Genomic DNA, 25,504 nt, shown 5'->3' on the forward strand with positions numbered 1-25,504 from the left:
TATGGAATGAGCTGCCGGAGGAAGTGGTGGAGGCTGGTACAATTGCAACATTTAAGAGGCATTTGGATGAGTATATGAATAGGAAGGGTTTGGAGGGATATGGGCCTGGTACTGGCAGGTGGGACTAGATTGGGTTGGGATATCTCGCCGGCATGGACGGGTTGGACCGAAGGGTCTGTTTCCATGCTGTACATCACTATGACTCTACTGAATATAGCTTTCAATTCCATATTTTATTGACTGAATTTATATTCTACCACTGTTGGAGTCATACAGCACGAAAACAAGCCCTTTGGCCAACTCACCCATGCCAACCAGGCTCCCAACTGAAGTAGTCCCATTTGCTTGTGGTTGGTCCATATCCTTCTGAACCTTTCCCATCCATGTATCTGTCCAAATGTCTTTTAAATGTTGTAATTGTACTCACCTGTACTATGTCCTCTGGCAGGTTGTTTCATATACACACTATCCACTGTATGAAAATGTTGCCCCTCAGGTCCCTTTTAAATCTTTCCCCTCTCACATTAGACTTATGTTCCTAGTTTTGGATTTCTTTACCCTTGGAGAAAAGACCTTGGATATCCACCTTATTTATGGCATTCATGATTTTATAAACGTCTCTAACGTTACCCTTTAGCCTCCTACACTCCAGGAAAGAAAAGTCCCATGGAGAAAGTGAGGACTGCAGATGCTGGAGATCAGAGTCAAGAGTGTGGTGCTGGAAAAGCACAGCTGGTCAGGCAACATCCGAGGAGCAGGAGAATCAACGTTTTGGGCATTAGCCCTGAGGAAATAATAAGCCCTAACGAAAAGCTTGTGCCTGAAACGTCGATTCTCCTGCTCCTCGGATGCTGCCTGACCGGCTGTGTTTTTCCAGCACCACACTCTCAACGAAAAAAGTCCCAGCCTCAACCATATAACTCAAACCTTCTAGTCTTGGTAAATCTTTTTTGAACTATTTCCAGTTTAATAACATCCTTCCTATAGCAAGGTGACCAGAATTGAATGCAGTACTCCAGAAGTGGCTTTACCAATATCTTATATGGTCATAACATAACACCCCAACTATTATACTCATTGCTTTGACTGAAGAAGAGAAGCAGTCTGACCACCTTCTTCACCACTTTGTCTACTTGTGACCCAACTTTCAAGGAACTATGCACCTGCACCACTAGATCTCTCTGTTCAACAATGCTCCCCCGGGCCCTATCATTAACTCTGTAAATCCTACTCTGGTTTGCCTTACCAAAATGCAACACATTGCATTTATCTGAATTAAACTCCATCTGCCATTCCTCAGCCCACTGACCCAGTTGATCAAGATCCCATTGCATCATTACATAATATTCTTCCCTGTCCACTATATCACCAATTTTGCAGTGTCACCGGCAAACTTACAAACCATGCTTCCTTTATTCTCATCCAAATTGTTTATTTAAATGACAAACAACAGTGGATTCAGTGCCGATTTTTGTGGCACACTGCTGGTCACAGGCCTCCAGTCTGAACAACAACCCACTACCGTCGCCCTCTGTCACCTATCATCAAGCCAATGTTCTATCCAATTGGCTAGCTCTCCCTGAATCCCAAGTGATCTAACCTAAACTGTCTACCACGTAAAACCCCGAGAAAGGCCTTTCTAAAGATCATGTGCACAATGTCTACCACTCTGCTTTCATCTATCTTCTTAGTCACATCTTCAAAAGTCTCAAACAAATTTGTGAGGCACAATTTCCCATGCACAAAGCCATGTTGTCTATCCCTAAACAGTCCTTGCCTTGGTAGGTCCTGTGTCTCAGAATTCCCTCCAACACCTTGCCTACCACTGGCTTTGGGCTCACTAGTCTGCAGTTCCCAGGCTTTTCCTTGCAGCCTATCTTAAATAATGACACAACACTCTCCAGTCTTCTGGCACCTCGCATGTGGCTATAAATGATACAAATATCTCTGCTTAGGTCCATGCAATTTCTTCCCTAGCTTCTCAGTGTTCTGGGATACACCTGATCAGGTCCCTGGGATTTGTCTACCTTTATGCATTTTAACACCTCTAGCACCTTCTCTTCTGTCATGTGGACTCTTTTCAAGACATCACTATTTATTTCACCAAGTTCCCTAGCTCCCATGTCTTTCTCCATGGCAAATACTGGTGAGAAATATTTGTTTTGGACCTCACCCATCTCCTGTGATGCCACACATAGACAGTGTCATTGATCTTTAAGGGGCCCAATTCCTCCATGGTTACTCTTCTGTCCTTAACATGCTTGGAGAATCCCTTATATTTCTTAAGAGATTTGCTCGATCCCAGCTGCCCATACCTGACAATATGCCTGCTTTTTCTTGACCAGGCCCTAACTACCTCTAGTTATCCAGTGTTTTCTACTCCTGCCAGCCTTGCCCTTTATACTAAAAGGAATATGTTGTCTGTGAACTTTCATTATCTCGCTTTTGAAAGCCTCCCACTTGCCAGACATCCCTTTACCCATGAACGCTCTCCCTCATGCAACTTTTGAAAGTTCCTGTCTAATACCATCAAAATTGGCCTTATCCAAATTTAGAACTTTAACTTGTGGACCATGTCTATTCTTTTTTAATAACTATTTTAATAACTATTTTTAATAGTATTATGGTCAGGGGTCCCAAAGTGCTCCCCCACTGACACTTCAGTCACTTGCCCTGCCTTATTTCCCAAGAAGAGGTCACGTTTTGCGCCTTCTATAGTAGGCCCATCTACATATTTATTGAAAACATTTTATTGAACACACTTAAATTCCTGACGATTCAATCCCTTATCACTGACAGTCCCAGTCTATGTTTGGAAAGTTAAAATCTCTGATAATTTCAACCCTATTATTCCTACAGCTATTTGCAATCTCCTTACAAATTTGCTCCTTAATTTCCCGATGACACGGGGTGGGGTTATAGTGCAATCCCAAAGCGATCACCCATTTTAGCGAGTTTTGAGAAGATTTGTAGCTCAGGTTGAGGTTCTGGGTGTAGGTTTGCTCGCTGAGTTGGAAGGTTCATTTCCAGACGTTTCATCACCCTACTAGGCAACATCTTCAATGGGCCTCAGGCGAAGCACTGCTGAAAATTCCTGCTTTCTGTTATATGTTTGGGTTTCTTTGGATTGGTGATGCCCCCTCCTCGCTTGCCTCCCTTTCCATCCTTATGGATCTGTACCCCAGAACATCGAACTGCTAGTCTTGTTCCTCCTTCTGCCATGTTCCTGTAATAGGTCTGATATCCCAGTCCCATGTTTGCACCCGTGCCCATAATTTTTCTGCCTCCCTGTCAGGCCGCTTGTGGCAACACCACTTGCTTTTTCTCAATGAACTTGAAATACTGCTTGTTATTTTGTTATCAAATCCTTCTCCTCTTTAGAATATAGTTATTTTAACCAAAACATACTACCTCTTACACAAAGAGTGTGGTGCTGGAAAAGCACAGCCAGTCAGGCAGCATCCAAGGAGCAGGAGAGTCAAAGTTTTGAGCATAAGCTCTTCATCAGGAATACCACCGCATAGTCATTGATATGAAATTACATCTATAAAACCTGTAACTATAGCAGTCATCAGCCTGACATACGGACTCTGTCCTTGCTGAGCATTTCCAACGTGTTCTATACTAAATGCGTACATCTAGTCCATCACACACCCACCTCCCTGTGCAGCTTCATTTAGTCCCTACAATTATTTGGAATGCATATTATTTTTGTATCATCTGAATACTGTACTACAAGCCTCTCCGTTCAAATCATTGAAGTAAACAGCAGAAACTAAACAAATATTTTGCATCAGTGTTTACTGTGAAAAAGCACATGTAAGATATAGAATGTAGGGAAATAGATGGTGACATCCTGAAAAAATGTCCATATTACAGAGGAGGACATTCTGGATGTCTTGAAACATATAAAAGTGGATAAATCCCCAGGACGTGATCAGGTGTACCCGAGAATTTTGTGGGAAGCTAGAGAAGTGATTGCTGGGCTTCTTACTGAGATATTTGTCGATAGTCACAGATGAGATGCCGGAAGACTGGAGGTTGGCTAATGTGGTGCCATGTTTAAGGAAGATTGTAAGGACAAGCCAGGGAACTATAGACCAGTGAACCTGATGTTAGTGGTGAGCAAGTTATTGGAGGGGATCCTCAGGGGCAGGATGTACATGTATTTGGAAAGGCAAGGACTGATTAGGGATCGTCAACATGGTTTTATGCATGGGAAATCATGTCTCACAAACTTGATTGAGTTTTTTGAGGAAGTAACAAAGAAGATTGATGAGGGCAGAGCAGTAGATGTGATCTATATGGACTTCAGTAAGGTGTTCGATAAGGTTCCCCATGGGAGACTGATTAGCAAGGTTAGATCTCATGGAATACAGGGAGAACTAGCCATTTGGATACAGAACTGGCTCAAAAGTTGAAGACAGAGGGTGGTGGTGGAGGGTTGTTTTTCAGACTGGAGGCCTGTGACCAGTCGAGTGCCACAACGATCGGTGCTGGGTCCTCTACTTTTAGTCATTTACATAAATGATTTGGATGCGAGCATAAGAGGTACAGTTAGTAAGTTTACAGATGACACTGAAAATTGGAGGTGTAGTGGACAGCAAAGAAGGTTACCTCAGATTAAAAATGGATCTTGATCAGATGGGCCAATGGGCTGAGAAGTGGCAGATGGAGATTAATTTAGATAAATGGGAGGTGCTGCATTTTGGGAAAGTAAATCTTAGCAGGACTTATACACTTAATGGTAAGGTCCTAGGGAGTGTTGCTGAACAAAGAGACCTTAGAGTGCAGGTTCATAGCTCCTTGAAAGTGGAGTCACAGGTAGATAGGATAGTGAAGGTGTTTGGTATGCTTTCCTTTATTGGTCAGAGTATTGAGTACGGGAGTTAGGAGGTTACGTTGCGGCTGTACAGGACATTGGTTAGGCCACTGTTGGAATATTGCATACAATTCTGGTCTCCTTCCTATCAGAAAGATGTTGTGAAACTTGAAAGGGTTCAGAAAAGATTTACAAGGATGTTGCCAGGGTTGGAGGATTTGAGCTATAGGGAAAAGTTGAATAGGCTAGGTCTGTTTTCCCTGGAGCATTGGAGGCTGAGGGGTGACCTTATAGAGGTTTATAAAATCATGAGGGGCATGGATAGGATAAATGGACAAAGTCTTTTCCCTGGGGTGAGGGGAGTCCAGAACTAGAGGGCATAGGTTTAGGGTGAGAGGGGAAAGATATAAAAGAGACCTAAGGGGCAACTGTTTCATGCAGAGGGTAGTACATGTTTTTTTTTTAGATTAGATTACATTACAGTGTAGAAACAGGCCCAACAAGTCCACACCAACCCGCCGAAGCGAAACCCCACCCATACCCCTACATTTACCCCTTACCTAACACTACGGGCAATTTAGTGCAAACTCCACACAGTCAGTCGCCTGAGGCGGGAATTGAACCCGGGTCTCAGGCGCTGTGAGGCAGCAGTGCTAACCACTGTGCCACCGTGCCGCCCACTGTATGGAATGAGCTGCCAGAGGAAGTGGTAGATGCTAGTACAATTCAAAATTTCATAGGCATCTGGATGGGTATATGAATAGAAAGGGTTTGGAGGGATATGGGCCAGGTGCTGGCAGGTGGGACTAGATTGGGTTGAGATATCTGGTCGGCATCGACGAGTTAGAGCAAAGGGCCTGTTTACGTGCTGTACATCTCTATGACTCAATGTCAGAATACAAATCTGGGACATTGTCACCTACTGTGAGAACTGCTTTTAACTACTCTGTCCCAACTATTTTGATACAATTTGTTTCCCTCTCAATTTGATTTAGTTGCTCCTAAAGTTTCCTTGCTGTGGCATGTCGGAACTGTCAGTCGATGAGGTGAGCATTATACCCTGTTCTTATGAGGGCATCCCTGAGTTCTTCCAGGTTCCCGTCACATTCCTCCTCATCTGAACAGATCCGGTGTACGCGTAGGACTTGTCCATAGGGGATGGCTGTTTTAATACGTTTTGGGTGGAAGCTGGAGAAGTGTAGCATTGTGAGGTTGCATTGTGTGGCTTTGCAGTAGAGTGTGGTGCTGAGGTGTCCATCCTTGGTGGAGATACATGTGTCCAAGAATGAGATAGATAGTCGAGTGTAGTCCATGGTGGCTTTAGTGGTGGGGTGAAACTTGTTAATATCATTGTGTTGCTTTATCAGTTACTTCTACCCATGGGTCCAGAGGAAGAAAATGTCGTCAATGTACCTGGTGTACAATATTGTTTGGAGGTCCTGCGTAGAGAAGAAGTCTTGTTCAAACCTATGCATGAAGATGTTGGCATATTGGGGTGCAAATTTGGTCCCCATGGCTGTTCAGTGTGTCAGGATGAAGAACTGGTTGTCAAAGGTGAAGATGTTGTGATCGAGGACAAAGCAGTCTTCACAGGGATCTGTAGAGGAGCGACAAAGAAGGTGTCAACTTAGCCCCCACTGGAGAGCCGCTGTCCTGGGCTTGAGATATATGCTCAAACCATCAGGAAATATATAAATGCCAGATTCATCAGCCGTACCCACAAGGTAGAGCAAAATATCACCTGTTCACAATGCAACGCCATTCAGGCTCTCAAAACCAATCACAACATTGTCATCAAACCAGCAAATATAGGAGGAGCCATTGTCATTTAGAATAGAACAGATTACTGCAAGGAAGTGTACCAACAACTGAACAACCAGGAACACTACAGGCAACTATCAGCTGATCCGACCAAAGAACACACCCGTGAATTAAACACATTGATCAGGACTTTGGATCCAGTCCTTCAGAGTTCCCTACGCGCCCTCATCCACGTACTTCTCGTGTAGGTAACTTCTACTGCCTTCCAAAGGTACACAAAGCCAACACACTAGGACATCCCATCGTATCAGGCAATGGGACCCTGTGTGAGAATCTCTCTGGATATGTTGAAGGCATCTTGAAACCTATCGTACAGGGAATCCCGAGCTTCTGTCGCGACACTACAGATTTCTTACAGAAACTCAGCACCCACGGATCAGTCAAACCGGGAACATTCCTCGTCACAATGGATGTTTCTGCACTCTACACCAGCACCCCCTATAATGACGGCATTGCGGCAACAGCCTCAGTACTCAACACCAACAACTGCCAATCTCCAAACACCATCCTACAACTCATCCGCTTTATCCTCGATCACAACATCTTCATCTTTGACAACCAGTTCTCCATCCAGACACACTGAACAGCTACTGGATCAAATTTTCACCCCAATATGCCAACATATTCATGCACAGGTTGTAGGTACACTTCCTTGCACAAGACATCTTCTCTACGCAGGACCTCCAACCAACACTATACACCAGGTACATTGACGACATTTTCTTCCTCTGGACCCATGGCAAGGAGCCACTGATAAAGCTACAGTGATATCAACAAGTTTCATCCCAACATCAAACTCACCATGGACTATCTGTCTCATTCTTAGACACATGCATCTCCACCAAGGATGGACGCCTCAGCACCACACTCTACCATAAAGCCACAACCTCTCAATGCTACACTTCTCCAGCTTCCACCCAAAACATTTTAAAACCGCCATTCCCTATGAACAAGCCCTACGCATACACCAGATCTGTTCAAATGAGGAGGAACGTGACGAGCACCTGGAAGCACTCATGGATGCCCTCATAAGAACGGGGTACAATGTTCAACTCATCGACCGACAGTTCCGACGTGCCACAGCAAGGAACCGTAATGACCACCATGGTTTACCTTTCGTCAAAGACTTTACGAATGTCCATGTGCACCACAACGCACCCCGCTTCACTTTGCATAATCTTTGCAAGATTGTTAACCAACGACTGGGCCCTTCTTTTGTTTGATATCTGTGGTGTGTAGTATGTGATCTGAGCGTTGAGCCTTCACGACTCTACAAAAAGTAAAACGTTATCTGGAATTCAAAACAAGAGAAGTGGCAGAATTCCATGGACACTTATTGGATCGTAGGCGGAACAAACGAAAATCCTCCAAACTCATCGACTTTCTTAACATCCCGATGAAAAGCTAGAAGCTTCCACCTGATGTTCCCCGTTCGGTAGAGTTGTTCAATGATCAGCTGATCTGAAAGGGATATGCACTTGGACGATGTACGCCTGCGCATTGAATGCAGTAGTGGGGGGTGGGGCATGAGGGGTGTACATGGTCGCACTCGCGCGGGGGCGGGTTGGCAGTAACGGCTTTAACGGTCTGTGGTATGGAGGCGCGAGGTAAGTGGGTGATCGACACGTTATGTCAGATAAGTAGCTGTAGGACGTGGTTGTACTGCCGTAGTTTGGTGCGTCTTGGCATTGTATGTATTCATTGCCACGGTCTCGCCGAACTTCCGCCGTGGCTGGGCCTTTTGTGAGTACTACTCGAGCCCGGGTTCTCCGGCCTGTAATGGGGAATGGGGGGTTTCAGCTTTGGGTCAGCGGCCGCTTGCTGCTTGGGTTGACGCCATTTCTCCGCGCGGCGGTGTCTTCCTGATGGTGGGCTCCTCACTAATGCGGTCGTGCGATCACATCTAAAAGATATAATTTCTTTCCTCCTCCGTGGCTTGGCGCATGAAGTCAGGCCATAGGATCTGTATCAGTTACTTTAGTTAGTTTTCAACATCTCTCTGTGAGAGTGCACCTGTTTCACTGAGTTTTAATTTACAATCTCTTTGGGAAACCTAACCTTCCTCTCCAAGGGAAGGAGACGTAGAAAGCTGGCTACTCGAGCAATGAGTTCATTGCGAAGAAGAATCGAGTTAGAGTGGAAACTTTTTCTGTCTCCACACAGGCATCGGGGACCTACTGAATTTCTCTAACACTTCAGCTCAATTTCTATCCTCATTCTTTCAGGATTTTCAGCTGGGTAGCACTTAATTTGTTGTATTTCTAGGGGTCTATCGTTCTCAAAAGTGCTAACTACTCCAGCTTAAACACTGCAGAAAATAGGGACGTATAACAGTTGTTTTGTTATTCAACAATGTTTTAGTAATTCAAGTCTGATTTTGGGACCATCTTGTGTTTTGCACTTTAGAATTGCAGGTCTGTTAGAGGTTTAAATTTTAGTGTTCAGCAGAAAAATCTTTCACATTATCAGTTGGTTACACTTTTTAGCTTGTGGTTTGGATGATAACCTAAATTTTCCTATGGTTGATATTTGAGTAATGATTTAACAATATCTTGGCCCTCAGTTGAAGAATTTACTCATTTGCATTTATGCAATTATCATAAAATACCATGGCTTTCTGGGTACATTTTTACATCATATGCAACTAAGCTACAGTGTTGGGACATGATCAGATTCAAAATAAAATTAAGGATCATCTTGAAGGAACAAGAGGCAGAGAGACTTTACAATGTGAGACTTAAGAGCTGATGACATGTCTGTCAATGAGCTGGAAATTCTCGTTATCTAAACGATCAGAAGTGGGATAACTTGAGGTATGAGGGTTATAGGACTCAAATGAAGGAAGGATTGGGTCATAGAACTGGCACATGAGGATGAGCATTTGAGACTGCAGGCACTGCCTGTCTAGGTCAATGAGCACAGCTGATAAAATGTGTGCACCAAAGTTCTGGATGATTTGAGGATTGTAGAATGTGAGGGGGTTAAACAAAGTGAAATGCTCATTATGACTGGTGCAATCAAAGTGGGTTGAAAAGATTGCCTCCTGCCCTGTGACAATTCTGGTTGTGAGAACATACTAGAGTTGTAGATGTTGAGAATTTGTTTCCCCATGATGTATGACCAGAAAGCATAATCTGAGGAAGGATCAACAATTTAATAAAGACTAGAAGGGGGCTGAGAGATCAATGGGAGGGAGAGTTGGGGGGAAGGTAGCTGGGAAGATGATAGATGCAGATGGGGGGGTGATTGAGAGGTCAGTGGGGAGGGTGGAACGGATTGGTGGGAAGGAACATGGACAGGTCAATAGGGTGGTGCCAAGTTGGAGGTTTGGATCTGGGGATGAGATAGGGATGGGGAGATTTAGAAACTAGTGAAGTGGATGTTGTTGATGCTGTTTGGTTGAAGGGTCCCAATGTAGTTCAGGGGGGTTGAAGTGTGAGTAGAGACATCATACTGCAACTATACAAGGTGCTAGTGAGACCAGATCTGAAGAACTATGAGCATTTTTGGTCTCTTTCTATAAAGAAAAATGGTGCTGCAGTTGTGGGTATGTTCACCTAGCTGGGAAGTTGATTTGTAGACATTTCACCGCCTGTCTAGGTGACATAGAGTCATAAAGATGCACAGTATAGAAACAGACCCTTTGGTCCAACCTGTCCATGCCGACCAGAGGTCCCACCGTCCCACATCCCTCAAGCCTTTCTTTTCGTATACCCATCCAAATGCCTTTTAAATGTTGCAATTGTTCCAGACTCCACCCCTTCCTCTGGCAGCTCATTCCAACACGTACCACCCTCTGTGTCCCTTAGGTCTCTTTTATATCCTTCCCCTCTCCCCCTAAACCTATGCCTTCAATGGAGTTTCCTGTGAAGCGCTGCTGTACTGTCTTCTGGAATTTTTGGCTCTGTTCCAGTTGCCGGTTCCAGTAGTTCATTGTAGTGGCTGGTATATTGGTCTAGGTCTATGTGTTTGTTGTGGTTGAGTGCCATATTTCTAGAAATTCTCTGGCTGTCCTATATTTAGCTTGTCCTGTAATCGTTGTGTTGTCCCAGTTGAATTTGTGCTCCTTGTCATCTGTGTGTATGGCTGCTAAGGACAGCTGGTCATGGCATTTAGTGGCTAGTTGGTGTTGATGGATGTGGATTGCTAGTTGTCTGCCTGTTTGTCCTACTTATGGTTTCTGTGCAGTCATTGCTGAGAGGGTCTTTTGTCCAGGTTAATTGTTTGAGAATGGATGTCGGTTTGTGGGCTGTCATGAATCCCTGTGATTGGAGAAGTCTGGCTGTCAGTTCAGAGCTGTATTTTTGTATAAGATTATTGGCTAGTGTGTTGGGTCGTGGCATATCCTTTTTGTGTTGCCTGTCAGCTAGGCATCTGTGGGTGAAGTTGCAGGGATGTTCATTCTTAGTGAATGCTCAATAGAGATGTTCTTCCTCTTTTCACGGGTGTGGGGTACTGCAGTGTGTAGCCCTTTTGAACTGGGTCCTAATGCAGCTTCGCGTGTGTGTGTGTGTGTGTGTGTGCTGCTGGAGTTCAGGATCTGGTCTGTGTGGCTTTTCTGTTTACTTTGAAGTTCATTTACCCTTCCGTGTTCTTTTTACCATCAAATCCAGGAATGGAAGTTGATTGATCATTTCCTCCTCTCTCATAAATCTGATCCCTGTGATTTTGTTGTTGATAATCATGTCAGTGTTCTCGATTTCTGCTCTTAAAAATTTGTCATCTACATAACTGATCCTGAGTTTGGGTTAGATTTGTAGGAGGGCAAATCAACTTGCCAGCCCAGTGAACATACACACAACCAAGGCAACCAGCAGCTGAGCTGCAAATCTTTACTCATACCTTTAAAGAAACATGTTTTATTGGAGCTAGTTAGAGAAGGTTTGCTGGTATAGAGGGATTGTCTTGTGAGCGAAGGCTAAACTGTTTGAGGTTCTACTCACTGGAGATTAGAAGAATAAGAGTTGATCTCATTGAAATGTGTAGGATTCTTACAGGGCTTGACAAGGTCAGTGCTGAGAGGATGTTTCCCTTCATGGAGAAATCTTAAACCACAGGACCATTTTTACCTGCTTATATTTTTAAAAAGGTAGCAATGTTATTGCTTTACACTTTACTGTGACTTTGGAAAATATAAAAGATTAGTCTCATCAGTAGTCCCACAATTTGAGGATGAAATCTACTATGGGTTTCTACTGTGGGCATTCTTATTACTGAATAGATTGAATTTTGACCTGCAAATCTTTCGGCATGAGGTATTGGGTCCAGAATACTTCCTTTTCTTTGCTATTTCTCTGCTTCTAGGTATTATGATTGGTTAGTATTTGAAAAGTATACAGATATATTCCAGTGGAGGCAGTGTTTTTATCAATTTTAAGATCCAATGTAGATGAAAACCCTACATTTGAGATCAGTTTGTTCAATTTAGAATATTCAGATAATGTGATTTGTTCTAAGATGGGGGAGTAGTTGGTATCTGTAGTAGTTACCTACATTCCTCATATGTATGTTATTTGAATTCTGTTGAATTCCTCTCAAAGACCGATGGAAGCTACTATGCTCAGTGTCTCTCGGACGATAAACTTTCTAAAATCTTAGTATTTCTGAACACTGCATCTTTTGCTTTTGAGTGTAATTTAATATAAATACGGACAGAATATTTAAGAGTTAAATATATTGGTGTCTGTCTCATCAGTTCCAAAGTTTATTTTTACCAAGACTAAAAATCAACATGCTTAAATTCTCAAGTACCTATTACTTTTTGCTAGTTCTTCGGGAGAGAAAACGCTCCTTTGTAAATATTAGTAAGCTTATCCAACATGGGAGACCTTGGCTAACTGGCTTCAAAGGCAACCATTGACACAATGGTGCATTGCACTTGGCAGAGATAGATGTCACATGCCATTTAGATCAATACAAATTGAATGCTTTCATAACTAGCTTTCTTCTAACTGTATATACAGGTAGAGACATTTCCCTGCAGATCATCTTGCCTGAATATCGTACAAAATCATAAAGGAAAACTGTAAATCACTTACAATGTGATGCATTGCCAGTAATTTTGAAGAAACCAGTCTTCTGTCCCTTTCAAACTTAACAATTCTCCAACATCTCAATTTTAAATGTTGTTCACTTTCAGTACAAGCACAAATCCTATGCAAAGTGGCATTCTTTATTAAAATGTTTTTCTTCTTTACTATCTTTTATAAGAATACTAAAATGTTAAATGCTACATTTTTCCAGTTGAATCAGACCTAGACTAAATGGCAAAAAGGGAATATTCTGATAGACATGTTACAGAGTTCATTTATCATTGTTTTTTATTATAACGCTTTGCATAAAAACTAGCTGCTGTCTTGACAGGCTTGTGTGCAAGTACTTAGTAATGCAAGGAAATTCAGCACATTCACTTGATCAGGAAAGAAGGATGCATAAGTAGTAACATTCAAGACTCTTCGCAAACAAGGGAAGAAAATTCATTAATGGTATGCTATAATTAGCATCACTATTGCCTTTCTGTTGGGGGCTAGTGCAAGGCAATGTTTTCATTAGAAATAAAGCTGTTGGCTGGGAGATTTAGGAAAAATAACTCCTGTAGTGTGCGTTAGCAAAGCCATCATCGCAATTTTAGCTTAGAAACTAATCTTGAAATTGGAATGTTACCAGTCTTCTCTTCCCAGTTGGAATCTTTGCTTGAAGTGTCAAGGTTGTAGTGAGGACATTCCTTTTTTGGAAGATAGATTAACTGTTCAACAGTATTATTCCTAACATTTAATGATTTAGTCATGATTACTAATTTTTTATTTCCCTTTTTAAGACTCTAATCAGACACTGCCACCACAGAATGATGGACTTAAGTCTGCAGATGAATGTGATTTTCATAAAAGTATTTCGTCTACTGCTGATTCCCTTTCACATGAGCTGCTCAATCCAAACATGGAGTCTGCTGATGAAGCCATCAATTTGAAATCAAGAGGAGTGATTAGTGAGGATGAAGTTGATCAGACAACCAGTTTGAAGCCTTTTACAGATTTGTCAGAAATATCTGTGGCTCAAGTTGAATCTCCTGAAGGATCCGCATCAATGGACACTGAATCTCAACCTGAGAATTCCCCACCTGAAGGAACAGTAGAAGAGATAGAAAATATAGAACTGAATGATTCAGGGATCCCCTTTCCTACAGAGTATGAAAAGTTTTGGAAAGTGGTTGAAGACAATCCCCAGGACTTCACTGGTTGGACATACTTGTTGCAATATGTGGAACAAGAGGTGAGTAAGGCGATTGAAATGCTAGAAAGGAAGTAATCTTTCCTACAATCACTTAATGCATCTAGAAGTAGGTTGGTCTTCAGTATGCTAGTGGTGTCAGATTCGTGCAATCAGCTAGATTATTTCATTATTAACTACTATATCATTGATGCTCAACCATTCTTATCACCGATTTAAAACCGAACATTGTGGGGGATAGTCAGAGAACTGACAGTGACAGGAGCTTGATACCAAATAGTCAAGCTTATTTACCAAGCTTCTTCTTGCTTTGAATCCAAACACCTGAATAATGATACAGCAGCAGAAAAGAAATGAAAAAGGAAATTCTGCACTCTGCAGCCCACTACTTCAGGGTATCCTGTTTTGTCCTCAAAGACTGCCATGGTGACTCTAGTTCTTCTAGGAGAAAGTGAGGACTGCAGATGCTGGAGATCAGAGCTGAAAATGTGTTGCTGGAAAAGCGCAGCAGGTCAGGCAGCATCCAAGGAGCAGGAGAATCGACGTTTCGGGCATGAGCCCTTCATGAATTCCTGAAGAAGGGCTCATGCCCGAAACGTCGATTCTCCTGCTCCTTGGATGCTGCCTGACCTGCACTTTTCCAGCAACACATTTTCAGCTCTGACTCTAGTTCTTCAAGGTTTATCTGAATTCTGTTAACTAGTTTCAAAAAGAACAGGAATATTTGTTTGACAGTCTTACCATTGAATCTGGGCACTATCTGAATGGAAGAAATTAACGTTTTAGGTCAATGGCCTTCCATTAGAACTATCATTGATGTGAAAATGGTAGTGGGACTAATTAGTTATGTTCTTGTCTTCATGCTGACAGACCTGCTGAGTGTTTCCACTATTTTCTGTTTTCATTTTGATATAGCATTTTGCTTTTGCAGTCCCTGCAAGTTTATTTATATTGCACATTTATCATCTCTCATAGTGAAGTATAAAGGCAGTGAAGTAGGAGTTAAAATTTTAAAGGGCTTTCGATTTCAGGATTAGAGAGAATGTGGTTTCTACTGACTAGTAACTTGAGGATAAGAAAAAATAAAATGGAATTAAATGTGGTTCTGTTTTTTTAAAAAATGTCTTTCTAAACACTTTTTAAAAAATCTCGAATGTTTCCGAGGCACCTCACCATTTGTCAGCAACAAATATTCAGATTGTGTTCCGGATGCCTAAATTTACTTTTGTTCCTTTTCTGCTGCAGTCTGATCATTCGGGTGTTTAGATTCAAAGCATGATGCAGCTTGGGAAACAAGTTCTGACCATTTGGTATAAAGTTCGTACCACTCATTGTCAGTCTGGTGTGCTTCAAAGAGAGCTTTGGAGTGTAAAACATTTTTGTTCTCTACAGGAGAAATAGCTATTTGAGATTTGTCAAACCAAGATCTGCTAGGGAGAAGCCCCTTTCGGACTTCAGACAGGCTGTCCTGGTGACATTTGTAGTTGGTTTTTCTTCACAGGGTTGATCTGAATTCTTGAGAATCTGGTTTCAAGAAGAACAGTTAATTTAGTTGATGGTCCTCCCATTGAATCTAGCAGAAACACTCAGTGGAATTTCTTCTTTGCTGTTACATATTGCTAATGCAGACTGGGTCTCTCTGCAATGCAGACTGGGTCTCTCTGCAATGCAGACTGGGTCTCTCTGGCAATGCAGACTGGGTCTCTCTGCAATGCAGACTGGGTCTCTCTGCAATGCAGATTGATGACCCCTCCTGTGTACACAAGATTTTTGACTTAGTTTTGAATATAAAAATGCAGTTTCTTTTTTAACTGGCTAGGCTACAACTAGAGAAATGCATCCAGTTTTGATCACATTTAAGTATGTGAAAGTGCTCGAGTGCAAAGGAGATTTGCCTGACTGGTTCTTGGGGTAAGGATGATATTAAATGAAAAGTCAAGTTTGAGAAGCTACAGTTATTTTCTCTGGAGCAAGAGCAATTGGTTTGATAACTTTTCACATTTGTGACCCTTTTAAGATAAAATGGACAAAAAAAGCTTTTCCATTATCTGGCAGTCCAAGAACTTAAAAACAAAAATAAGGTATTGGCAGGGGGTACAAGGGGGAAATGAAAAAAAATATTTTTTTAACTCAGTAGTTATGAGCTGGAACTTCCTGCCGGCAAGGATGGTGAGAGTTGAGCTTGTAAATAGGTTGGGCGAGTCCAGAACTAAAGGGCACAGGTTTAGGGTGAGAAAGGAAAGATTGAAAAGGGACGTAGGGGGCAATGTTTTCACGCGTTGTGCACATATGGAATGAGCTGCCTGAGGAAGTTATGGAGGCTAGTACAACTACAGCATTTAAATGGTATCTGTGTGGATATATGAATAGGAGGGGTTTAGAGGGATATGGGCCAAATGCCAGAAAAAGGAATGGATTTAGTTAGGATATTTGGTTGGTCCAACTTGTCCACGCCAAAGGGTCTGTTTCTGTGCTGTACGTCTGACTCTAAAAGTGGATAGACAGTCAAAGTAACAGACTTTCAGGGCCACTGAGATAGAATAGCAGCTTCACACAGCATAGTGGATGTGATGAGTTAAATTGCCACAATTACTGTTGTTGTAAAGCTTCCATAAGATGATTGAACGTCAGCAAAATAAATTGTGTATGAAATGGAAGATTGAAAGAACATAAGATGTAGAAGCAGAATAGACTGTTTAGTCCATAGAGGAGTTCCAGCATTCGGTGAAATTATGTTAATCCGACAATCCTCAACTCCACTTTCTTGCCTTTCCCCATAACCGTTGATTCCTTTAACAATTAGAAATCTCTATCTTAGCCTTGCACCCTCCATAGCCCTCCTACAATGAAGAATTCTACAGATTCACCACCTCCAGAAAAAAATCCTTCAAGAAACAATGTCTCTGCACCAACCCTATCAAGCCTCTAAGAATCTTTTGTTTCAGGAAGGGTCTCCTCATTCTGCTGAACTCTAGTGGGTAAAAGCTCAACCTGTCCTCAAGTCTCTCTATACCTGGGATCGATCTAATTAACCTTCTCTGTACTGCCTCTAATGCCAATGTATACTTCTCCTAAAATAAGGGGACCAAAACTCTTCAGTATTGTGGAGTCAGACTGTTGCCTGTAAAATTTTGTTTTTTAGCAAGCCCTATTTTTCTATTCCATTCCCTTTTTGAAATAAAGGCCAGCATTCCATTTGTTTTGCCTATTACCCACTGAACTTGGCTTTGTGCATGAGAACACTGAAATACCTTTTGTGGTGGAGCTTTCTGCAGGCTCTACTGATTTTTAAATAATATGCACTCCATTCTTCATGCCAAAGTGTATAGCCTCCTGTTTCCTCAGATTCCATCTGCCAGGTTGTTGCCCACTCACTTAACCTGTATATATCTCTGCAGACTCCTTGTATAATCCTTGACACATTGCAGATGAGAGTGAGAAGACAAACTGGTGATGGAAGTGAATGTACTATCATCCAAATAATTAATATAATTGTCAGCATAGCACTGATCTCTGTGGTTCCTATCCTAAAAATTCCCTCTTTATCCCCATTCTTCTATTAACTTGTCAATAGTTGATTCATGCTCAATTAACCTAAGCTCTTAAGTAGCAATATATGGGAGCTTAATGCATGCCTTCTGGAAATCCAAATGTTGCACTTACTGATTTGCTTTTTTTTTTATATATCCTGCTTGTTACTTCCTTTAAATAATTCTAATAAATTTCAGTCATGATTTACCACTGTTGAAACCATGCTGACTCTGCTTGATCATCAGGTATTTCTGAATGTTCTGCTATTACATTCTTTGTAATAGACTCAGCATTATCGGCTCAATATTCAACTCTGGTGGAACCTTGCCCCTGTGAAGTTCTCCAATGTCTGATTTGATGTACTGTTTGCCTGACAGCTGGTAGTGGTGGTGTGTGAATTTCTAAAAACAAAATCTTCAGTCTTCATGCAAACTCCCATTTCTTAGCCAGTGACCCCACTCTTCTGAGTTTGAACCAAGTGATTTGTAATAGTGTCCTGTCTGATGCAAAGAGGCCAAAATCTAAGATTGTATAGTGTGATCAAATAGGGAGGAATTAACCTGAGGGATGTCACCACTTCCTAGAAATTGGGTGGACACTTCTTTAAACACTAAAGCAGTAAAAAGTTTTAATTTTCACTGGTTGAGTGTATAATTTTGAGATTTAGATTCCCAGCATGCCAGGAGCAAATGCAGAATTTCACCCCAAAAAGCCAAGTTGCTCTGGTTAATGAGATAACACAAAGTTCTCAATTTTGTTTTTGCAGAAAATATGCTCTAACTGCAATTATCAAAACAAAAAAACCTTTCTCAAATTAGAATAGTATCCCTACTATGTAAATCTGGATAAGTTAAACTGTCAGAAATAGCATTTGCCTACATTAAGGCATCAATTAGTTATTGCAATCTCAGTGACAAATAGAACACAACGCCATAAAATCAGTAATATGCTAGATTCTGCTACATTCATCAATACTAAATGTTAGCAGCCACTTCAAGTGCAGCAACAAAAATGCATATTGAGGGACGGAAGTTTCAAACTGCATTTTTTTTAATTGAATCTTCCATCAGTAATCAACATTATCCATATAGGCAACATGCATTACCCTACCCTCTGTCACCTTAGGAGACAGTAAGGACTGCCAATGCTGGAAGTCAGAATCGATAGATGTGAAGTTGGAAGAGCACAGGAGGTCAGACAGCATCTGAAGAGAAGGAAAGTCCATGTTTCGGACAGAAACCCTTCGTCAGGTTACCAGCTCCTTTAATTTCTCCCTCCCACTCCCCCAGCAACATGTCCATCCTTGGTGTCTCCCCCCCCACTCTGTGAAGCCAAACTGAAACTGAAGGAACATCACCACATTATTTCGCATGGGAAGCTTACAGCCCAATGGCCTCAATGTCAACTTCACTGGCTTCAAAGTCCATCTGCCCCCAGCCTTATCTCATGTGTAGTCCTTCTGCCTCCTTCGCCTTCCTGACTTATTCCACCCTGTCCATTTTCCTGCTCGCCAATCTGCTCCAGCTTTCCCTCTAACCTGTCACAATAACCACCTCCATGTGTTCATCTATTACCATCCCACCTACTCCTCCCAGCCCCACCCCACTCTTTATTTCTGGGCTTCCCTCCCCAGTACCAATAAAGGGTTTTGGCCCAAAACAGTGACTTGGCTGCTCCTTGGGAGCTGTCTGCCCTACTATGCTCAATCACCATTTCCTCAAACATCGAAACTTGCGAGACAAGACCTGCCTGGCACAGTCATGCTAAATATCCCTAATAAGTCCATTCTTTTCCAAATGTGAATGAATCCTGCTCCTAAGAATCTTCTCCAATAATTACCCTGCCACTGACATAAGGCTCAACTGTCTATAATTTGCTGGAGTATCCCTGTTGCCTTTTTTAAAAAAAAAAATACTGGCCATTCTTTAGTCTTCTGACATCTCACCTGTGGCTAAAGAGAACACCAAGATTTGTCATGGCCTCAGCAATCTTCTTCCTTACCTCCCTCAGCATCCTGGGTTAGATCCCCTTGTAAAAATTTCTGTTTTCTGAAATAAAACTGAGCCAGGATGTTATCTAGTATGACATTGATTGCTGAGAAAGAAGTTTCAGGTACTTATGAATTTTATTTCAAATCTTTGTCAGCACAAAATAGACAGGGCTCCTTCACCAAGAGCATTAAAGTTACATTATGTGAAGAAATATTGCTATGAGCCCATTTAGAGTAGTTTGTTTATTCTAGCTTTGGGAGAAACAAACCAATCAGGATGGCTCAGTGGTTAGCACTGCAGTCTCACAGCACCAGGATCCCAGGTTCGATTCCAGCCTCTGGTGACTGTCTGTGTGCAAACTGCATGCAGATATTCTCCCCGTGTCTGCGTGGGTTTCCTCCGGGTGCTCCGGTTTCCTCCCACAGTCCAAAGATGTGTTAGGTGCATTAGTGCATCTCATCCAAAAATGTGTTAGGCGCATGAGTCAGAGGAAAATGGGTCTGGATGGGTTACTGTTCGGAGGGTTAGTGTGGACTGGTTGGGCTGAAGGGCCTGGTTCCACACTGTAGGGAATCTAATCACCACTGCCATCCATTATGTGAAGAAACATGGTAGTAAAACTTACTGACGATACCAATAGCAACAATTTAGTAAATCTCCATGCAATTTCTATTATCTTTCTATATTTGAGCTGTGTCCAAACCAGTAATTTTCCAAAGACGGAGTTACCTTTTTCAACTCCGACTACTGTAAGATTTACAATATCTAGGTTTTAATTATTCACTTCCCTTAAAACATCTTTTCAAAGTGTAATCAAGATTTGCTCCAAAGAATAGCTCATGGCATGTACTGTATTAATAACCTTACAAGGGGTAAGCAAATGAAATCGAAGACTCTCAGTTGATGTGTATCCTTTCTGCTCTGTTCTTGTTACTGAATCGAGCAGTATGAGGAACAGTAGAGAGGAGCTCAAGGTTTCCCTAGTACATGCTTTCTAGAGATTTTTATCTTCATCTCCTTGATTATTTGGTATTTTTGAAATGTTAGTATCTGAGTGTGAATGCTGATGCAAAATATTTATGCAATTCTTCTGAAATTTCTTTGCTCATTATTTCCCCAGCCTTGTTCTTTTAGATGTGAGGTTGAAATACCTGATGCCCAGACTGTTTTGAAAATTGCACAATAAAAACAAATCAGTCGTAAACTAAGTTAATATATGATCATTAGAAACAAAGTGGTGTAATATGTGTACGTGAAACAGTAAGCTTAAATACTTTATCCTGTTTGCAGAATCATATCCTTGCAGCCAGAAAAGCTTTCGATCACTTCTTGTCCCACTATCCATACTGTTATGGCTATTGGAAAAAATATGCTGATCTTGAGCGGCGACATCACAATGTGAAACGGGCAGAAGAGGTAACTTGTGACTGACTTTCAGTTTTCTTTTCACTTTTAATTATAACCTGGTTTTGTCTCAGACTGCTACTCCAAGCCAGCTTCTACTCAAAGGCTAAAATACAAGCCAGGTTTTGAAGAGATTTTGAGTTTGATCTTGGCTTTCAGTAGATGGTCTCCACATTTACACATTTGAAATAAAACATTTACCCTTAGCAGTTTTCAGCTAATATCTTCTCTCTTTGTTAACAGGTTCATTAGTACTACAGTTTGTCAAGCTTTGCAGTGCAAATCAATGCAGTTTAACAAGTAAAGCAGGGCATTCCTGACAGTTTTACTTGGGTGCTATGATTTTTAAACTAAATTGGACTTTCCTTATTTTGTTTGTTTTTTGCTGAACTTTATTACATTTTGCGGTTAGAGGCTGTCAGTGATGTTCTAATGGGTCTGTGCCCTATGGTCTGTACCCCAAGCCTGCCCTACCTGGTCAGAATGCAGGAGCCATCTCACACTCTGAAGATCAAGGCTGTACGCGTGGAGAGCAGAACATAGTGATGTTCTTTCTACCCTCCACACAATGGTAATGGCAGATTATTCAAACAAATTCCTGATTTTTATCTGCTTTTCTGAAAACAAAGTTATCCAGAAAGTAACATTTTTGGTGTAGAGACTCTCTGGTTGTTTTCTATTAAGTACTAGTTATTACTAGAAACCTCTTTGTCATAGGTATACCGACGAGGTCTTCAAGCAATACCACTTAGCGTTGATCTTTGGCTTCACTATATCAATTTCTTAAAAGAGACCTTGGACAGCAACTGTCCAGAGATTGATGACCAAATAAAAAGGTAATATTGTGTTTACTTCCTGAATTTTCCTTAATGCATCTTAACTCAATTTTATTGTTTTGTGGTCAGAACTGCAGTCGAGTATTGCTGATGAAAGACATTTTAACAAAGCTTTTCTTCTTGCGCTCATCAGGACTCACCCACAAGAATACCAATGTATTGAGGTACAACATCTTATACTGTGAGCGAAGAGTGATGATTGATTGGTTAGTAAGTGAATTCTGGACAAGACAGTGCTGCAAGAAATATGCTCGAGTGGCTGACACCAATTTTGTTCAGTTGAAGCAGGCACAATATTATTAATACATGTGTTTGCAAACATGTAACATAAACTGGGTGTCAGCATAATGCTTGGCACACTTCAGGACTGGCAGATCATGAGAGACTATGTCCTTTCAGCTGTTTGCAACAGGCAAGGTGCTGACTGTGTTCAACCAGCCCAACTTGCAAAACTGAAGAAAACATTAGGTGCAATTCCAGCATGTGACAAATAATCCTAGATCTGGCAGGAATTGCACTGATAACCAACTTAAGATGGTCATTTGGGTTTGCAGTATGGTGCACTTGCGCGCGCACACACACAAACTACAAGCATTAACACACAGGTCACTGTTAATGGTAGGCAAAAATTGCAGCCTCTTCAATTGAATAAAACATGCAATAATCATTCTCTGGTCAAGATGTTGCTCTGAAGAGGAAACCAAAGTCAACCATGTCTGGTTTAAATTTAAACAAATCTTGGTTGATGACTGAAAGTTAACTATGCATTCTCCATAGCAATATGTCTATCAGAGTGCACTTGTCACCCACCCAGCGCATAATTTTGTTGCATAAAATGCCATTCCCCACTACATTGCAGTCATCAGGACATTCAAGATTCCAATGTAAAGAGCTTTGATATTCATTTTAGCCTCCCTTTGCATTGTACTGCCAATGTTTTCAACTTGAAATTTATTGAACTAACTGATTTATGAATCAATAATTTTGACAACTAGCCATCCTAATGCTTCATAGAAGTTTGGCAGTCTACAATGGAGGTTTATCCTATTATACAGTTGATCAAGGTTTTTGGTTTGTTCATAAAGTTAAGTAGGCCAAGTTTTTGAAATCTTTTGTCATGAATCTTATTCTGATTTTCAATGTCATAATATGCTGAACTGTATTAAAATTATTGCTCAGTGGTAAATTGTTAAGCTGTAGCTTATGCTTTGCTCTTCATTATTTTTGCGAAATAGAAAATTATTGTTGGGTAGAGTTGGTTTAGACTACTCGAGAGTTTGGATACCAATAAGAACCAAAAAGATCTGCAGGTGCTGTAAATAAGAATCCAAAGCAGGAGTTGCTAGAGAAGCTCAGCAGGTCTGGTAGCATCTGTGAAGAGAAATCAAGGTTAATATTTTGGGTCCAATGACTCTAACAAACCTACCATAACACTTTAAACTTTCTCAGCAAGTTTCACTCTCTTCACCTTGCAGATCTGATCTGTCCAACAATAATCTCTGCCACCTAATTTGGGACAAGCCCCTTTCACTCATACTATTCCATGTTGAGCACCACTTAGTGCTTGCACCAAGGGTGGTAAAGGTGTTGTATGTACTGAATGGGGGTTTCAATGTGCTCTGCCAAGAGTGGCTCAGTAGCAGCAGCACTGCTGATTGAGCTGGTTGAATCCTAATGGCCATTGCTGCTAGACTGGGTTTGCAGCAACTGGTGAGAGAACTGATAAGGGAGTAGCATACTTGATTTCATTTTCATCAGTCTGCCTGCCCCAGAGGAATCTGTCATTGGCAGTATCAGTAAAAGTAACCACAGTGCAGTCCTTGTGGAGACAAAGTCTTGTCTTTGCATAGCGAGTACTTTAAATCATGTTTTCTAAATGGAAGAGGCTTCAAACAGATCATTCAAAACTGCAACTTTGTAGCCTGGCATGTCCCTGAATCCACCATTACTATCCAGCCAGGAGATCAACCCTGGTTGAATGAAGAGTGTAGGAGGACCAAGAGGCATACCTAAAAGTGGGGTGTCAACTTTGTTGAAGCTACAGTATGGGACTACATCATCCTTACACTATAAGCAATGAGTGACAGACAGCTGAGTGATTCCACAATTAATGGATCAGATCTAATTTCTGCAGTCTACTATCTCAGCCAAAATGGAGGTAAACAATTTAAAAACTTGGTAGAAGAGGATCCACAAATAGCCTCATTCTCAATGATAGGGAAATGCCTCTCAGCAGTGTAAAAGACAAGGCTGAAGTATATGTGGCAACATTCAGCTAAAGTGCTAATTGGGTGATCTATCCTGGGCTCTTCTAGAGCTCTGTAGTATCAGAGATGCCAATCTTCAGCCAATTCTATTCATTCCGCGTACCAATAAGAAATGGCTGGATGTACTGAATACTGTAAAGGCTATGGCCCTGATACAATACCGTAGTACTGAAGACATGCTCCAGAAACTGCCCTACCCCTAATCAAACTATTACGTGCAGTTAGAATGCTGGCATCTACCTGATAAGGTTGAAAATCCCCAAGGTTTTGCTAAACACAAATCCAACCAGGCCAATTACTGCTCCATTGGTCTGCTCTGGACCATTAGTAAAATGATGGAAGGTGTCATTTAAGCAGCACTTTGCACAATAACCTGCTTGCTGATGCCTGGTTTCTGTTCCATTAGGACCACCTGAGGTTCTGCCATAACTACAGCCTTGATTCAAACATGGATAAAAGAGCTAAGTTTTTAAGTTGTGTGAATAAGGATGTTTGTGAATGATTGTGCAATATTCAGCATATTTAAGACCCCTTAGATGCTGAAATAGTCATGTCCAAATGTAGCAAGACCTGAAAAATATATGGGATTGGAGTGAAAAGTGGCATGTAACATTTGTAATTCAACTATTTCCAACAAGAGAATGTAGCCACACTCCCTTGAAGTTCAGTGGTAAAAATCTCTCAACGCCAGGTGCTCCGAAAGCTAGACTTCCAAATAAACTTGTTGAACTATAACTTGGTATTGTGATTTTTAACTTTATCCATGCCAGTCCAACACGGGCACTTCCTCATCTTGAAGTTCAGTGGCATCGCTCTAACTGAATCCCATGTTTTCAACATCCTGGAGTTTACCATTGGTCATACAAAGTGGCTGCATGAGCATGTCAGGAGAGGCTGATTTATTTATTGTTGTCTATCTTGTTAGAATATAGCAAAATGTTGTATAGTGTTGCCACTCTTCACCATCCTAAAGAACATAAATAAAACCATAGAATATAAAGGCAGAAAAATGAAGAAATAGTGTCTATCTTTATGGTCCTTGTTAAGTGCTCTGTCATTGGGCTGGTGGCCAGATGAGTCCCCTTCTCTCTGCCACCGATGTAAAGTTGTCACTCTTTAGTACCAGCTTCCCTCTGCCCTCACTGGACTTTGCCAATGCAAATGCCACCAATGCTGCCAGGTACTGCACTGGCCTAAACTCTATTCTGCCTTTGCCATGAGACCACTTCAGGCCCATCTTGCAGATGTAGCCACTCCTGATGAAGTGGCGTCTAGTACCAGGTCTGAACTCCCCACCTCCACCACTTCCATGAAACTGCACTGGAAGCAGATGCCACTGGGAACCCTCACTGCCCCGAATCTCCTTTGCAGGGCCTAGTTGAGTCTCAGCTGCTAGGCCCATTCGCTGTTGCTGATATTGTTGCCATGAGCAAGCTCCCCACCAAGAGGCAAGTAAAATGGAGAACAAAGAAATGAAAAGGAAAAGTGAATGAGCTCCGGGCTCCGAAGTCCTACCTCCCTCACTACCTTAGCAGAATTAGGAAGTAACTAAGAATCCTGCAGTGAGAAATTCAGTTCCTGATTCCCCAAAGCTTGTTCACTATC

The 25,504-nt window shown here is 41.7% G+C and overlaps 1 protein-coding gene and 1 long non-coding RNA gene across 7 annotated transcripts in view; one reads left to right on the forward strand and one right to left on the reverse strand.

The window, feature by feature from the left end:
- LOC122553488 overlaps nucleotides 1-8,095 on the reverse strand; it is a 51,173-nt gene extending 43,078 nt beyond the window's left edge. The window contains exon 1 of the long non-coding RNA XR_006312736.1: nucleotides 7,757-8,095. This is a non-coding gene — a long non-coding RNA (uncharacterized LOC122553488). The remainder of the gene's footprint in view (nucleotides 1-7,756) is intronic.
- Nucleotides 1-25,504, forward strand: part of prpf39 (PRP39 pre-mRNA processing factor 39 homolog (yeast)) — an 88,475-nt gene that overhangs the window by 2,304 nt on the left and 60,667 nt on the right. For 4 of the 6 annotated variants that reach the window (XM_043697300.1, XM_043697304.1, XM_043697303.1 and 1 more), the window contains exons 2-4: nucleotides 13,461-13,912; nucleotides 20,683-20,808; nucleotides 21,514-21,632. In XM_043697300.1, coding sequence (XP_043553235.1) covers nucleotides 13,461-13,912; nucleotides 20,683-20,808; nucleotides 21,514-21,632 — 697 coding nt within the window. Of the gene's footprint in view, nucleotides 1-8,168; nucleotides 8,251-8,298; nucleotides 8,387-13,460; nucleotides 13,913-20,682; nucleotides 20,809-21,513; nucleotides 21,633-25,504 lie in introns of those variants that run through there. The other 2 variants (XM_043697301.1, XM_043697305.1) reach the window with 2 other exon arrangements.

The sequence above is a fragment of the Chiloscyllium plagiosum genome, chromosome 10 (genome assembly GCF_004010195.1).
Source record: "Chiloscyllium plagiosum isolate BGI_BamShark_2017 chromosome 10, ASM401019v2, whole genome shotgun sequence".
NCBI classification, from domain to species: domain Eukaryota; kingdom Metazoa; phylum Chordata; class Chondrichthyes; order Orectolobiformes; family Hemiscylliidae; genus Chiloscyllium; species Chiloscyllium plagiosum.